The 16,265-nt window shown below is 47.9% G+C and overlaps 5 protein-coding genes across 5 annotated transcripts; 3 read left to right on the top strand and 2 right to left on the bottom strand.

Moving 5' to 3' along the window:
• Positions 1 to 193: 193 nt before the first annotated feature.
• Positions 194 to 2,006, bottom strand: M430DRAFT_46683 (hypothetical protein; the record flags this gene model as incomplete). The annotated part of the gene is made up of 3 exons (XM_024867868.1): positions 194 to 1,355; positions 1,405 to 1,661; positions 1,710 to 2,006. The coding sequence occupies 3 exons, from the start codon at positions 2,004 to 2,006 to the stop codon at positions 194 to 196; spliced, it is 1,716 nt and encodes a 571-aa protein (XP_024725125.1).
• Positions 2,007 to 2,399: 393 nt separating this feature from the next.
• On the top strand, positions 2,400 to 3,180 carry M430DRAFT_14866 (hypothetical protein; the record flags this gene model as incomplete). The annotated part of the gene is made up of 3 exons (XM_024863136.1): positions 2,400 to 2,546; positions 2,774 to 2,886; positions 2,943 to 3,180. 3 exons carry the CDS (start codon positions 2,400 to 2,402, stop codon positions 3,178 to 3,180), a joined length of 498 nt encoding a protein of 165 aa, XP_024725124.1.
• A 2,032-nt stretch (positions 3,181 to 5,212) lies between these two features.
• On the top strand, positions 5,213 to 7,240 carry M430DRAFT_93812 (hypothetical protein; the record flags this gene model as incomplete). The annotated part of the gene is made up of 2 exons (XM_024869789.1): positions 5,213 to 6,428; positions 6,714 to 7,240. 2 exons carry the CDS (start codon positions 5,213 to 5,215, stop codon positions 7,238 to 7,240), a joined length of 1,743 nt encoding a protein of 580 aa, XP_024725123.1.
• A 3,756-nt stretch (positions 7,241 to 10,996) lies between these two features.
• On the top strand, positions 10,997 to 12,186 carry M430DRAFT_24032 (hypothetical protein; the record flags this gene model as incomplete). The annotated part of the gene is made up of 3 exons (XM_024865003.1): positions 10,997 to 11,380; positions 11,430 to 11,868; positions 11,921 to 12,186. 3 exons carry the CDS (start codon positions 10,997 to 10,999, stop codon positions 12,184 to 12,186), a joined length of 1,089 nt encoding a protein of 362 aa, XP_024725122.1.
• A 270-nt stretch (positions 12,187 to 12,456) lies between these two features.
• Positions 12,457 to 14,621, bottom strand: M430DRAFT_92755 (hypothetical protein; the record flags this gene model as incomplete). Its single annotated transcript, XM_024869731.1, has 5 exons — positions 12,457 to 12,843; positions 12,896 to 13,177; positions 13,259 to 13,365; positions 13,422 to 13,528; positions 13,660 to 14,621. 5 exons carry the CDS (start codon positions 14,619 to 14,621, stop codon positions 12,457 to 12,459), a joined length of 1,845 nt encoding a protein of 614 aa, XP_024725121.1.
• Between the last annotated feature and the right edge of the window lie 1,644 nt (positions 14,622 to 16,265).

Here is a 16,265-nt window from a genome sequence, read left to right as displayed (position 1 = left end):
ATTCTTATTCCATCTATCTCCGTCTCCTTCAATCCAATGATGATATACAGTTCATCCAGTATCTTACATCTCATGTGTAATCCATAATCTTCAAACGCCAGTTATTCAAACGCCAGTTAACGCAAATCAATCATTCATTCCCCTGTCATCGATGAGTGTCGCCGCACTCAATTCGGGACGCCTTTATGCAATATCATGCTGGCTGGTTACTAGGCATCTCAGGAATTGTGCCTTCTCTCTGTAAAACACCCCCGACGGTGCCTGCCTCTTCCTCCTTGACTACCTCGCCCTTATCATTGCGTCCCAGATGCATAGCGTCCGTGTTCAGCCCCTGTCCGAGAGTATTTCTGGTCTCCTCATCGAACTCGAACTTTGCGCTCTTGATCGGATTTACATGAAGGAGGTACATGGCATCAATCTCCTCCAGTGTTCTGCCACGCGATTCAATCAGGAAGAAGTAGACGACAACAAACGCGGCGAGGTTGCATCCGGCGAAGACATAGCCATATGCATACTGAATATCACCCGTGATGAAGGGGGTGAAGAATGCGAGCAGGAAATTCCAGATCCAGTTCGCTGAGGTAGCAAGGGCCATAGCCACAGCTCTGTAGCGGAATGGGAACATCTCACCAATGCAAGCCCAGACCAATGGGCCCCATGTCGTAGCAAAACCCACGATGAATAGACAGGCAAAGACAATCATGACGGTACCGGCGGTTTTTGCGGTCTCGCCCGTGGCGTCCTTGAAGAGGAACTGACCCACGGAAGCAAAGACGATGAAGCAGATAAACTGCCACAGAGCGGCGATGTAAAGGGACTCGCGTCTCCGGAAGTGTCGTGCCATATAGACACCGAGGAAAGTGGACCCGACGTTGACACCACCAAGGATCATGGCGGTAACGTAAGAGTTTTCGATCCCAACGCCGCGGAAGATGGTCGTACCGTAGTAGAAGAAGTAGTTGGCACCTGTGAGTTGTTGCAACATCTGGAGAGTCATGGCCAGAATAACGCGGTAGAGCATTCGTGGGCCAGTGATAGCTTCGTACCAAGGGTGATCCCCTTGTATTGCCTGTCTTACTTTCTCAATTTCATTACACTCGTTTTCGATCAAGGGGTGGTCTTCGGAAAGACCGTAGAATTTCGACATCGTCGTGCGGGCAACTTCGGTTCGGCCATTATTCCAGTCGTAGCGGGGAGTCTCGGGGAGGAAAATGATTCCAACTCCCAGGATTATGGCCCAGATGAAGCCGACTCCCATAGGGATGCGGTAGGAGCCCGTATCCGTATAAGTCTCGGTGCCATAGTTGATGCAATCGGCTGTGAAGATACCGATCGTGATGAAGAGCTGGTAACAACTAGAATACTTGTTAGATGTGAATTTAACCATGCGCGAGAGGGACCTACGAGATGACCGCTCCTCGAACTGGCACGGGGGAGGTTTCCGCCATGTACAGCGGGACCAAGACAGAGAGCGCGCCCACACCAAGACCTGCTACCCATCGTCCCATAACAATCCCGACCCACTGACCCGATTGAACAGACATCTGAATGACGACTCCGATGCAGAACATGAGGGACCACGGAGGGATTGACCATTTCCGTCCGATTCTGTCGGAGATCGGACCCGCGATCAAGCAGCCACATAATGTACCAATTGACAACTGCAGGACTCAGCATTGGTAGGGAGAGGCCAGGAAATGCAGACTTACCAGACCGACGATCAATCCAGATCGTGCATTGGTGAAGTGGTATCCCATGGGGTTTTCCGGAGTGCTGGGGCCTCCAGGCTCACCAAACCTCTCCAAAAAGACGTTCATCTCCAAGAACCCAGAGATCTGACCCGTGTCATAGCCGAATATAAAGCCGCCCATGGCTACCAGGAGAGCCATCAGGAGGGTCCGGACCGTGACACGAGGCACTCGACCGTAAGACACGTCGGCCTTCTCGAGGTGCTGGACATCGCGGTTGACATCGCCGGCGGTAGGATCAGCTGGCGAGATGCTCATTGATGTGGAGGGTGACGCGACGTCTGCTGTGATCTTGTTGTTCTCAGCACTGCGCTGGCTTCTGAAGTAGTTCATGGTGCCCGCCGGAGTTCATGCGTGCATGCGGTCTCAGAGAGGATGCGGGATGCGGGTCTCAGAGCGATGCGGTCTCAGAGGAAAGAGGAAAAGAAGGGGGTTAGGAATTAGGACGTATTACCCGTCGGGGGGGAGGGAGGGACAATGCTAATAAATACTTGGGCCTGGGAATGGAGAGAGGTGGAGAGAGTGACACGGCTCCATTGCTCCATCTTCCAATAATGAACCCCCCAGAGACTTTTAGTCCTCCGGAGTCGTGCACTTACTGAGATAGGTCGTCCTTACTCCGGAATTACCAGTCTCAGAGGCTCACGCACGATGGCCCGAAGCAACGCACCACTTTTACTCCGGAACCCCAGGCCCCACCGCTCAAAGCTAGACAAAGCTGGACAACTGCTGGACGACGCTGGAGATGCGAGCCAATGGGCCAGCGGACGACGCCTGGATCGCTCGGTCTTACCTGGAGTAGGCGGAGTCGGAGGTGGGGACGGGTGGAGTGGCGGATGGAGGGATGATACTCATGATAGGCCCGTCCGTGGGATTGAGGGAGGACGATCGTTGACGTCGCTCTTCTCTCCTGGGAGTCTTGGAGTCGTGGACCTTGGCCCGCGTTATTGACTGTTGTCTGACTAAGCACCCGGTCCGGGCATTTGATACGTCGAGGGAGCCGTGGCTAACGACTGCCGGACAAGAACCGAACGAGAGAAAAGCCTGACAATAATCTGATCTTGATCTGCTTCGAGGCTTGGACCTTGCCTTGGGATCTCGGACATGTCCGCCGCCACCAGATTCCCATAGGTCCCACGTGAGTTTGACAGATTTTCACCTTCTTCTCGTGGGAACCCCACTGATGACTGGCAGGACGAGCTCGTCGACGCCCTCGAAGCAGGGCTCTCCGGGTCAAGCCGGGACGAAGGGGAATGAGAAGAGCAAAAATCCTGAAAGTCTGAGTAAGAAGCCGGTCGTATCTCGGTGCCATTCTGGAGAAGTGAACTCTCCGTGCTTTGTGGAGGACACGAGGAGACGAGGAGACGAGTCCACCTTTCTACAAATGGGGAAAAGCCGACGGATGGCTGGAGTAGTGTCCTGTACGGAGTAAGGGCCCGCCGCCTTCATCCATGCCTCACGGAAAACACCCAGACACACCTACGTCAATATACCGGGCACAGTTGGGGACCAATGGGCGACGCGGATGCTGGCGCGTCGCCGAGGTCCAGAGAGGCGTGGATGGGAAAATAGAAGCGTCGTGAACTTTGGACATGACCATGCGACCGAAGAACTTCTCGCCGACTATTATTAATAGGGAATGACCTGGGCCCCACGCTTCGGGCCTTCCTGGAGAAAATACTGGGAACCGGTGGGTCTTGACTTCTGGGGCGAGCCTTGACACGAGATTGGCATAGAACGGACGGTTTGCCGTCGATGCCGGCGCGCCCGCCTTCGACTTCGAGGCTCTTCGAGACCCTCGCGAGTCAAGACGAAATGAATAGCCGGGCTTAGACTTCACTCAGCTGACCTCTCTACTCGATAAATCGGTCATGGCCGCGTGAAAAAAATAGAATCTTGTGGGAGGCAAATCTCTTTCCATCGTCATCGCTTGAAGAGAAGACGGTGTCGCGCAATAGTCATGAGAGGAAGAGGTTTGGCGAGTCGAAAAGAAGTTCGCACTTTCTACCTGGAGATGACTGGCTGCTGGGTAGTCCCCGTCGAAGCTCACCCAGATGTATCAAGGTACATCACCAGAAAATCAGGTGGACAAAAACATCGGTGGAAGCGTGTCTGCAGCATGCAATAACTTGTATTCTTGGCAAAAACCAGTGGTGATGAATGAAGCTATACAGAGTTCTGCACTTATGCGACAAGGCCAAATAAAAGGACATGCCTGGTATGTAAAGCACAACTTCCGCATATCTCTTGCTTGCTTCTATCCGAGTACTTGTCAGGATCGCAAACCATCAAGTGCCTCTACCACGGAAGGGGGATTTCCACGAAATTAAGCATATCGTCCTGAGCACTACTCCATCGATCACTACCACATGGAGAATTTCCGATCCGTCAAGATATATGGCTTGCATCTCTTGGATCCGTTTCTATTCAATCATTGGTCGTCCACCTTGACCTGTCGGATGCTTTTCAGTATACCAAGACAAGCCTGCAGCGGGGGACTCTAGAAGTGGCTTACTTGAGTAATAGAGGCTGATGTTAATGCATGTATGTTACAGTCGACACTGCTCTTAGGTAGGTAAGTCACTCATGTCTCGCGGTCAATATTTATATACTCCGTAGCCGTAGAGAGGAGTTGGCTGTCGAGGAGTATTGTAACTATTGCGGGAGTGATCCTTGCTTTCTCATTGGTGGAAGTTTTGGGGACTTCGGCCGCTCGTCTCTCCACATTTTGGCGGCAACTGGCGGCCTCCCGCATTCCCCATACCACCAATGTTTCTATCTTCCCAAGGGTTCGACTTTATACGCAGAACGTTATTCTGCTATCGTCGGTGGAACAATCGATCCCGAGAGGCTCCTCCGTCTCTTCTGCACGAAATACTTTTCCAGTTCTGCCATTCCTCAATTCAAGCCTCTCCATAGGCTGGGAAAATCCCTTGTCGCTGGCAGACCCCCCCCCTCTTGCCCCTCCACTCCAAGCAAAACCCCCGGCAGAGTCCAATGCGTCTCCTACCTGGAATACATTATGCTGTAGGAGGAGTTTCTTCAAACGGCAGAGGCGCACCAAAGTCTGAGTTCAGAGGATACGTTTCCAGGGCCCTGACTTGACCCTGGATGCCTACTACCGGACTCAAAGCTGGACTTCGTGATTGCGGATTGCCATGCCACACAGCTGTTTCGAGTAAGAGAGAGATACTATCCAAAAGTTATTGCTCATGATAGGCTCGATAACTCTGTCATATTATCCGCCTTGACAATCACCTTCCAAGAGTGAAGCCTTGCGCCACAGACACGAGACGAGACGCGCACCGCATTGCCATGCGAGAAGACACCTGGCTAGCTGAGACTCCCAAGCTACCGCCGTCATATTTGAATTCGGTTTCCGCAAGCTGTTCAAGATCTTGAAACTACTAGGCTGGTTCTCCAAGTTGTGATTGAGGTCGCCCCGAACAATCCTTCCCGAACACATGGCGACTAAGCAGCTGCAGGCTGCTCCAACGCCGACGAGGCCGAGAAGCACAAATGGGGTTATCAATGGGACACAGGCTGGCACTGGTGATACACGAATAGTTGCGATTGTCTATGGACAAGGACAAGAGGAAATCGTGTCAGTCTTCGCAGACGTGCTTGGGAAACCATACCGATTAGCCTCGGGCTTTTTAGCGGTTGGGAATGAAGATTATGGCACTGTCATAGGAATTGCGGCCAGTAATGCAAAGGTCGATATTGAATCAAGGGATGAAAGCCTTGTGGTAGCGATCAATTCACATTGTGTGAACTTGGGAATGCCTCCAGATGTCGATCTATCTTCCGCCTCAGACTACGAATTCTTATACACAGAATCCCCATTTTTCCGGAGGGATCTTTCGCGCTTTATCGCTTTTACACTGGGTCAGATCAGCCACCATGAGACTCTCATCACCAAACCGAGGACATATTTTATATCTACTACATTTCCGGATGTACGAACAGCGCTGTCGAATTTGGATATTCTTTCAGTTGGGTCAGACGCGGTGGAAATCCGTGTGGACCTTCTCAAAGAGCCATTACCAGACGGCACATTCAGCTCTATCCCAAGTCTAAGTTATGTTGGAGAACAAGTCATGCTTCTCCGGCAGAGGACTGAACTCCCCATCATCTTCACGACCCGCTGCACCCGAGAAAATGGACGATTCCCCATGGATAATCCGGAGCTCTACTATCAATACCTGTACCGGGCAATACAATGGGGTTGCGAATACATCGACGTCGAAATTTGGCTTCCGGAAGAAATCCGTCGCAAGCTTTTCGAAAAAAGAGGGAACAGCCGTATCATATCTGCCTTTCACGATTTTTCCGGCACCTTCAAGTGGCCGTCACCTCAGGCACAGTCAATCTTTGAGGAATCGCGAAAATATGGTGATATAGTTAAGATGATTACGAGTATCAACTCCATGTCCGAGAACTACGAACTCGAATACTTCCGTTCCCAGATCAAACTCAATAACCCAGACGGTCCCCCTTTATCAGCTGTTAACATGGGCCAACTCGGACAGTTATCTCGTGCTCTTAACACCGTCTTCTCACCCATCACCCACCCTTTGCTACCTATCGTCGCAGCGCCGGGCCAGATGAGTGCCGCCGAGATCAACGGCGCCCTCTCGACTATGGGCCAGTTACCCAAGAAGAACATATACGCAATCGGTCCCTTCCGCTCAACGCCCCAAGCCACCTTCTTCGAGAAATGCTTCAACGAACTCGGTCTCCCTCACAACTTTGTGATGATCGACCGAGCCGTTAAGGGTAGTGTCCAGGCAATCTGCCTCCAACCTAATTTCGGAGGCGCGTACATCAACCCCCCTCTTCCGGCAAACCAGCCATACATCCCCTTGCTCTCGGACGCTGCGCGAACAATCGGCGCCATCGATACCATCGTCGTTTCTTCCTCTAACCCCAGTACGTTTTTCGGCGACAACGCAACGTGGAAAGGCATACGTGCGACGCTCACCCGTGATTTCGCCCCATCCGCCTACAAAGATCGCGCCGCGATCATCCTCTCCAGTTCCAGAGAAGATGCCGCATCTGCCATCTTTGCTCTACGGAGTCTGAATATCGGGAAGATCTACACGGTGGGGTTCAAAGCACACGGCCCGCTCGCCTTGGGCGTCGAGCCCTTCACGTCTATTGAGAGCGTCCAGCGCGTCGACCAACCTTTCGTTATCATCTCAGCCCTGCCTCCCGGCAAAAGCCATCTCGTCCAGCCTCTGCTCCGACATTTTAGCACTGTCAAAAGGACAGGAGGCAGTAATGGCGTCGGCATGGGGAAGATATTCGTGGATCTGGCAAATGGACCCCGGAAGGGGGACCCGCTTGCCGTCGCGGAACAGAATGGTTGGACGGCGTATGGGTTCGCCGACACGAGTGCGTTCACGACAGTAGAGACGCTGCGGCTGCTAGTCGGGCAGAATGTACCATATAGTTTTGTGCGGTTGGCCAGTGGGAGGGGCCTCTGTTGAACGACTTTGCTTCACTGCCATTCCACAGCATGTGCCTGCTAATGGTGTCTCTCATTACAGGAACCAGCCGATCGGGGTCAGGGGAAGAAAGGACATGCCGCTATCAGTGATCGGCTAATGTGCATCGAAGGCGTTTACTTTCCATTGCGGTCGATGTGCTCATCTATAGTTTCGGTGTGTAGACTTCAGGCTCCTAGACTTTTATCATCGCTTTCAATTGATCTATTTGCATCATTTTTCTGTCCACTTACCAGTCCTCTCGCAAGAAAGGGTTGGCAACTTTGGTTTCGGAACCCGCCCTCACTCGAACGTGATTCAATACCCGTTCTCCCCTTAACGCACTCGTGATTCATTCATTCCTAATCATTTATCGCCCGTATTTCTCGGATGTTTTCTCAATCCACATTATACTTGCGAGGCTCGGAAACATTCTCTCCCAGGTCCCAATCGTCCTCAGAGAAGTCATCCATGCGCTAGATTCCTCTGCATCGAGAGAGGAATTAGAGAATTCTACATCCTTCCAGAGAACTGATACCCAACCTAGGTAGAGATTCACTCATTTTCCTTGTGAATTTTTACCTCTCGCTGTCATTTTCTTTATCGTTGTCGCTCCATTTTCTTCACCGCGGGTTTAGTTATTTCATACACAAAGGCTTCGCTAAGTTATTTCGTTGTCGCTCCTGCTTTACCTTTATCTTGATTCTTGGAGGCAATGGTACAACGCATAGAGGTGGTTCTTGAAAGCAGTCCAGTGTTATGGCTTAGGCAAGATAAATCTCTTCCGCCGGAACACTTTTTTTTTTCTTTTTTTTAGTCGGCCATATGCTGCGGGATTGGCGGGAGATCTACGAGAAAGGATAACTTGATAACTTCGAGCTCGGGTTTTTCTCGAACTCGATGATGATGTTTTTGTTGAAGACTCTTGTTGTGAGGTGGAAGGGAATTTATAGAAGGGGGGGGTGGATGGTCGATTTTTGCAGGTTGATTCATTGATTGATTCGTTTCGCTTTTCAGAGGGATGTCGGTGAATATATTATAAAACCAGGAGGAGTATCCCACTGAATATACAACTGTCAAATTTTCGTATTATTGGTGAGAGAGTTGCTTAATTCTACTCAACGGCTTGGCCATGTTCATTGTGTTTTTGTGCTTTCTTGAATGGTGCCTCTTCTTCAAGTTCGGGGAATTATTAAGCATCAAATAGGCGTTGTGGCGGAGTGGTTATCGCGACAGCCTAGAAAGCTGTTTCCTTCGGGAGCACAAGTTCGAATCTTGTCAACGTCGTCTCGTTCATTTTTTTTTTTCTTTTTCTAATTTTATTTTTCATTTTTTTTTTTCCTATACCCCTTAACACAATCTTGGATAAAGGGGCTCTATCTTTTTTTGCCATAAAAAAGATTTCGGTTTGATCTTACCCGCGAAGGATATTGATTCATATACCATGTAGTAGTAATTTTTTTTCCTATCGAAAAATACCATGGGCGGGTACTATAAGAGTTCTACTCTGATGTCTATTATACACACATAGCTCCACGTGGAAATAAGAAGTCCTGAAAGACCCTCCGCTAAAGCGTCTGGAAAGCGCGACCCTGTAGTAAATCCTGGGGATCAGAGTAATTTATTCACCGTTTCTTTTCTTCTACTGTCAAAGAATCGTGATTGTTGTTAAGTAAATATTTTGTTGTCATCTTCTCATTCTATTGCCGACTTATCGGGCTGTATAGAATTCGCGTGACAGTCTGCACGGCGTAGTAAACAAGATCTGATAACACACACGTTAAGGCAGTAGTAACGGGGGCCAATTGACTTTCTGATCGAGGTGTAGAGGGGTTAGAGAGGGAGGGAGCGAGGGAGAAGTGAGGAAGAGGTCGTGGAGAGCAACCCCCCCCCCCCCCCAAAAAGGAAGAGATCAGACCAGCTTATTGTACCGACTGACAGAGAAACAATAAGATGATAACTCGACAACAGAAAATATAGATTCAGAACGGTGAAACCCTGTCGTTCCCTATACCTTGGATATCGGTCGATGCCACTACTGGCGACTTTGCTCTGCATGGCTATGGGACTGTGTCTTCGGGCTCTTTGAAAGTTATATCGTAAACATGCTCTTTTCTTTTTTTTTTTCTTTTTTCCTTCTTTTTGTTGCGACTGCTGTGCATGTTTCCTCAAAAATAAATCTAGAGAAGGGACCCGAACGGCTGAGAAACAAAATCAGGACAAAACATAGTGACGCGACCGGGAAAAAGGAGGAAGAAAAAGTTTGGAGAAGAGGGGGGAAAAAGATTAAAAAGAGAAATCACGAAACGTAAAAAAAAGAGGCAAAATTGTACTTTGGTTCTGGTCACTACGAGGGTCGAACTCGCGACCTTGGCGTTATTAGCACCACGCTCTAACCAACTGAGCTAAGCGACCATTTCTTGTACTTGGTTGTTGTTCCAGATTTATCAAAGGGATCTATACAGCGATTCGAGCTTCTAACGTCAACCCAGATTATGTGACAGCCATCAATAAGAGTATAGAGAGAGGTATGAAACTAGAAAAAAAGCATTTCTAAAGGTTCTTAAAACTGATCTGCGTATTGGAATGTTTTTGCGATAGAATAAAGATGTGAGCTGTGAAGGATAAAATAAAATAGGGAAATCAGAGGAAAGGAAAAGAAAATATCATGCCAAAGATTTTGGACGGCTACCCAGAAGTTAGCTAGTCAAACGCCAAATAATTACTATCGAATCCTTACTACTGATACAGATTTAGCAAATTCATCCTCGTCTTCGTCGTTGCTATCGAAGTTAAATGTAAGAAACGTTGTTGTTGTTATTGTTGCTGTTAGTAAAAGAAGAAGAGAGTAGGTAAGGTAGGAGAGGACAAAGATATCCAAGTTATAGCTGTCAGATTCGATCTAGTGGGACTATCGACTTCTATATTCACATTTTCTTTCACATTTACTCACAATAGGACAATAGTAACAGTAGCTACAATAGCAAACAAACTCCTAGAGTTTTTCTAGTTAACACGTACGGATAGGGGCATAGACATAAAAGAGGGGATAATTGTCACATGTACCTATTATTACATACAAAAAGGAGTCTCATGTTGCCTGTTTAAACCCTTAGTCATCTACTAGCTATTTACCAGGCATCAATCTGTCATCAGAAATCAGGTGACTAGAATTCATCATGCTATTATTGTATTATTAAAAGCAATAGATCTCATTGCAAGAACCTTTGACAGTCGTTATCAGGTGAATCACTTGAATCTCAGTTATACTGGGATCCTTACATTCTAGACGCTAAAGGCTCGGTTTTGGGTATTGTGATGAGATAAGTCGAAGACATCTTTTGACTATCTGCACATCGAGCAATAAGATATATCGTTGAATATACGGCTGCTTGTGACAGTGGTCGGACTTCCGATGTACGTCTTGTCATGTTAAGCCAATCCTGCGTTTTTGATTGGAGAGAGTCCTATCTGACATGAGAACTACTCAGATATAATATATTGCATTATCAAGAAGCTTGAAGTGGGAGCGAGCACCCCCGCAACTCCAACACCCCACTCTCACCTTTCGGGCGCCCGACAGGTCTCGAGATACGCGCAATCAGGCGAAGATCGACCAAATGTTGTCGAGACCGAGCCAGCCGATGCGTCGTTATCAACAATCACCGCAGGGTATAAAGTGTGAACAGTGGATGGCTGAATGATCCGATAACTGAAGTATCGGTATCTGTATAACTTTATAAACATAATATAAGCAGAATGGAATCTGTGGAAGGAAACGCAACGACGACAGGATCTGAATCCTCCGGATTCAATCTTCCAATTATCGATTTTGCGGGCTGGAAAGCCGATAGCACGAAAGAGCAGCGATATGAAATTGGGAAGAAGCTCGCAGACGCATGCCACAATGTAGGGTTTGTCTACATCATTAACCATGGCGTCAGTCCCGAGCTCCTGGCGGAAGCCTTTGGGTGGTCGAAACGACTGTTCGACCTCAGCCTGGAGGAGAAGATGCTAGCGCCTCACCCTGATGGACCAGCAGTTCATCGTGGCTATTCGTACCCGGGCCTAGAGAAAGTATCGCAGGTCATCAGTACCAACGATGAGCTTGGCGAGAAGTTACGGGAGGTGAAGGATTGCAAAGTCAGTCCCCATTGGATTCTAGATTAGCTGAATGCTGACACTCGTCTAGGAGAGTTATGAGATTGGGAGCGAGGAGAACGAGGAGCAGCCAAACGTGTGGCTACCGGAAGAAGTGCTGCCCGGGTACAGGGAATTCATGACCAAGTTCTATTGGGAATGCTCTAAAGTTTCTCGTGAGGTTCTGACGGCTATCGGGACCGGAATGGGGTTGCGTGACCCGGAGTTCTTGTTGAAATTCCACTCCGGCCATAACAATCAACTTCGACTTCTCCACTACCCTCCCATTCCCGCTGCAGAGCTGGAGAATGGGTCGAGTGCTCGCATGCCTGCCCACTCGGACTGGGGATCAATCACCTTTCTATTCCAAGATGATACTGGCGGGCTGGAAGTCGAAAATCAGAATGAGCCAGGGACTTTCATCAAAGCTCATCCTCTGAAAAACGCAATCATTATGAACGTCGGGGATCTACTAATGCGTTGGAGCAATGGTAAGCCCCGCAAATATGCAGATCACCAGTCCTTCAAATACTAATTTCCCAGACTACCTGAGATCGACGCTCCACCGTGTAACACTCCCATCCGTTCCCGATCGGTTTACTGGAGAAGAACGTATGACACGTGCTCGTTATTCGATTCCCTATTTTGTAAGCCCGGATATCGATGCTGTGATTGAGTGCCTCTCGGAATGCGCAGATGAGTCTAATCCAGTCAAATATAAACCGGTTGTGCAAAGAGAATATCGACTCCTGCGAGCAAAGTTGCAATACCGGGAGACAGCTCCAGCGACGGTGACAGCGATGTCGTGATTAGGATCCGTATAAGGATGACTGTATCAACCATGTCCCACGTGAACCAGACACTTGGCTGGCCGTGAGAGAGGTTGAGAAAAAGATCTGTTGTCATGATAGAACGAGAAGTAGTTGAATCCAGAAGACTTTCAAAATATCAAAGTGCGAACCGATTTGGAAAACTCACATCCAGGACAGACGAAACACGTAAAAATATTCAAGCAGTTTGACACATGCAGCTTTTGATACCTCATGAACTCCCAATCATACTCTCCCGGAAGCCACCGTCTATTTGCCTTCTTGCAAGTCCTTCTCCACCATACCCCTACAAATCGGATGATAGAACTCTCTATTCTTCTCAAATGTCTCCTCTGCCAATTTCCTGTTACAAGCAACCAAGGCCCGATACAACGGTCTCACGAACTTCATTCTGCCGACCTTACCTAACAGATCCGCCGTGGGTCCATAGACACTCTCATCCTTGGCAGCTAGGCCGATTTCGAAGTAGCGCGAGGAGAGCTCGACATTCCGGGTGTCGACGAGGGAGTAGGTAGAGCCCAGGAGCTGGGATTGGGCGGGTGTGAGAGGCGTCTCGAAGAGTTGGATGGCTTCCAGGAAGACGACAACTTGGTTGGCAGTTAGGCCTTCAATATCTTTGGGGCTGGGTTTGTAATCCTATATCAAGAACATTAGAGCGATATGAGGAGCAGAGAGGGGTGGGCCGCACCTTAGATTCCCACTTCTTTGCCAAAGCATAGCATACATCAACCATACTGGTATCAAAATCGGGCTTGGGTGGTAGACCAGGTTTGTAAAACCAAGCATCCCAATCTATGGATTCGAGAGCCTTCGAAGCTTCTTCGTTCTTGGAGAAGAAGTCGAGAAGTGTGGCTTTGAACTCGTAAGAATCAAGAGACTTTTCCCGCCAGATGGTAAAGTAATGAGGGATAAAGAGATCAAATTGTGATTTGCCAACTAGTTTTTCGATGTAGTAGAGGAAATGGAAACCCTAAAGTGTGTTAGAAGTCATATGATGAGCCATGGTCAGATGATTGGACAACGTCGCTTCATGAAACAAGGTAAAGCTAACCTTCTCGTAGGGAACAGTGCTGAATGAATCATCAGGGTCTTTGCCTTTTAGATCCATTACGAGTTTAGTGAACTCGTGATCATGTCCAACATGGTCTACGGCATCGACTGAAGACGGGTTAGCATTGATCACGTGGCTAGAGAAGTTGCTGGGAAGTAGGTACCTAAAGCTTTCCATCCGATGATGGCTGAGAAGTCTCGATGAGGCTCACCATGAACAGCGGCTATGATTCTCCGTTCAAGGTATGTCGTCCAGCCTTCGTTCAGCCAACTATGAGTGTGTCAGAAAGATCTAAGACAAGTGTATGGGAAGAGGGATTGACGAATGAAAAAGAAGGAAAGGTAAAAATGTCGTAATGTACAACTCCAGAAAGAGCAACAATAGATAACAGTCAAACTCACAAGTGCTCCCAGCTTGCATTGGTAACAAGATTTCCACTCCAACTGTGGCTCAACTCGTGAGCAATCACATCGACATTCTCACGATCCCCACTGATAATCGTAGGGGAGACAAGGGTGGTCGGGCCTTCCATTCCCCCAAAAGGAAAACTGGCCGGCAAGCTCAGGATGTTGTACTGTGTCCACTGGTACGGATATACCAGCTTCTCGCCAACTTCAATGAATTTCTCTGTATCGGCTTCCAACTCCCATTTCGCATCCACCAACTCTTCGGGTCCCGTACAGACAAGAGATCGCGGTCCGATGGAGGCCGTAGCAATATCTCCTGATGCGAGAATAAAGAGGTACGATGGAATGGGGATCTCTTGGTAAAATGAATACAGCAAGGTTCCAGGCTCACCGTCCTTCCCATGAACAAAATCCGAAATGCCTTTAGACAAGCCACTCGCAAGGACTGGGAGCGGAGAACGAATGCGGTATTCATAAGTGCCCTTCACATCAGGGGTATCCTGACACGGGAATATCGATCTGTTGTGAATTGGCTGGCTCTGTGAGAACATATAGGGGAACTTCTTGTTTGAAGTCTGTGCAGGCGTCATCCATTGCAACGCGGTGCATTTCTCGGTCGTGGAGAGGTTGATAGCCACAGACACAATGGAGTCCTTGGCGGCTCCCCCAGGGACTCGGATGGACAGAGGTGAACCATAAGGTTCTGAGCGGTCCTTCAGCACCCAGTCTTTGGTCTTCGTGCCATTGACGCTGATACCTTGGATATCTAGGAAGCTGGTATCCAGAACGATCTCCTCTGATTGCTTCTCAGTGGCGGACTTCAATTGCAGAGTAACGGTGCCATGAAGCCTTTGCTTCTTGAAATCAATGGCGAGGTCGGCAATGGTATGTTTTGTCTTCCACTCGTGGTAGTTGGACAGCGTGTTTGGGTCACGTTTCCCGCTGATGGAAGCCATGGTACGGAGGAAGCTTTGCGGCTGGATCTTGGATGGGATGCGTGTAACAAAAGCTCTCCCAATAGAGAACAAAGAATTCATATGTGGCAAGATCCCCCTGCTTTCTTCAGCCGGAGATGCTGAGCCTCCAACCTGGAATGGTGATTTATGGTTCGCCCCATGTTGTGGTCTTCGCGTGTCACGCTTCGATGGAAAGCGAGAAAAGTTCTAGCTTCCTTCCTAAAGCCGCCTAGTCCCATTCCCGCCTCTCAGCCAGTGACATTTCTCACGTCACATGACTAGAGCCGCCCCTCCCCCCCTCCCAACATCTTTTCTTCTGTCCAAAACAGAAACTTAAGGTAGATGACAACCTCTTCTTGCAGAACGTACACTGATCTGATCCCTAGCCATAGATCTTCACATACTTTTATTCACATTCATACAGCAATGTTATCAAGAATGAAGAAGCAATGGACAGAAAGATTCAAGAAAAGGGACGGTCTGGTCAAAAATAAAAAACAATCAACGATTGAGTACATCTACTACTGGCACTGACCAGATTGAGAGACCATATCTCAGTGGAATATCTTCCGGTCTCAAGCCTTATCTATCTCCTAATTTGAACTTGTCACCGTGTCCTCTTGCCGTCTGTCATTATCATCAGCTTTGAGATTCTAGGAATCCGGGAAGCCAATTGTTGTTCTCTGGATATTATTCCTAGGCTGAATTTTATGGCGTTGAGGTAGTACAAGGTACGATCTGGTTGTTTTATGTTCCGTTTTACTATCAGCTCAACATTGTTTTATCCATCCAGGGTAGAAGGTAGAAAAGGAGAAAGAGTAGGCTGCGCAATGGGTCCCTATAGGTTGGGTTTCTATAGGTAGGACCTAACCTATAGGGATCTAACCTATAGGGTAGGTTTAGACTAGTGGGTAGGCCCTAACCCATGACCTAACCTATAGGTTGCTAAGACCCTAACACGTGATTTAAGCCTTAATAATATCACGTAGTAGTATAATGATTATAGTTTATACTAATCTTTATACTAATCACTTTGTAGGGCGTTATTTAATAGATTACATTTAGGAATTTACGGAAAATATACGACAGAATCGTGCCTCGTGACTTATAATCTCATTACTGTTCTATTTTAAATTTGGCCCTACAGCCTTTTACCTCCTAGTATAACATACCCGAGAATTCTATTACGTATAGACTACACGAGCTTTATATCCTTTTACTAAATTGTAACTCGTTTAGTATAGATAGCGGCGAGATTTGTTACTATATGTTGTTTGATTAGTATAAAGATTAGTATAATAGATCAAATACTTACAGGAAAACTTAGTAGTTAACATAGCCTCTACAGATTCTTATAAGGCTTCTATTACGCTTCTCTAGACTCGGAATTCGGGGCGTAGCTAAAGTATAATCTCCTTTACTAGCCTTGTAAAGGGGGCCTACAGTATTAATAGTTTAGTAGTCTTTTAGTACTTTCTTATTTCTCTTAGTACTATAGCTATTAAATTTGTTAGTAGAGTTTTTATACTAATCTTTATACTAATTAACTTACTACCTAGTTTAAATCTTTGTCTTCTAGCCTAAGGGTTCGAACCGTTCGGCTAGTTAGGCTAGTTAGGTTAGTTAGGCTGTCTAGGGAGCCTT

This window comes from Amorphotheca resinae (genome assembly GCF_003019875.1).
Source record: "Amorphotheca resinae ATCC 22711 unplaced genomic scaffold M430scaffold_1, whole genome shotgun sequence".
NCBI lineage: Eukaryota > Fungi > Ascomycota > Leotiomycetes > Helotiales > Amorphothecaceae > Amorphotheca > Amorphotheca resinae.
The sequence above is the reverse complement of the archived record's forward strand: the minus strand, read 5'-3'. Positions and strand labels throughout refer to the sequence as shown.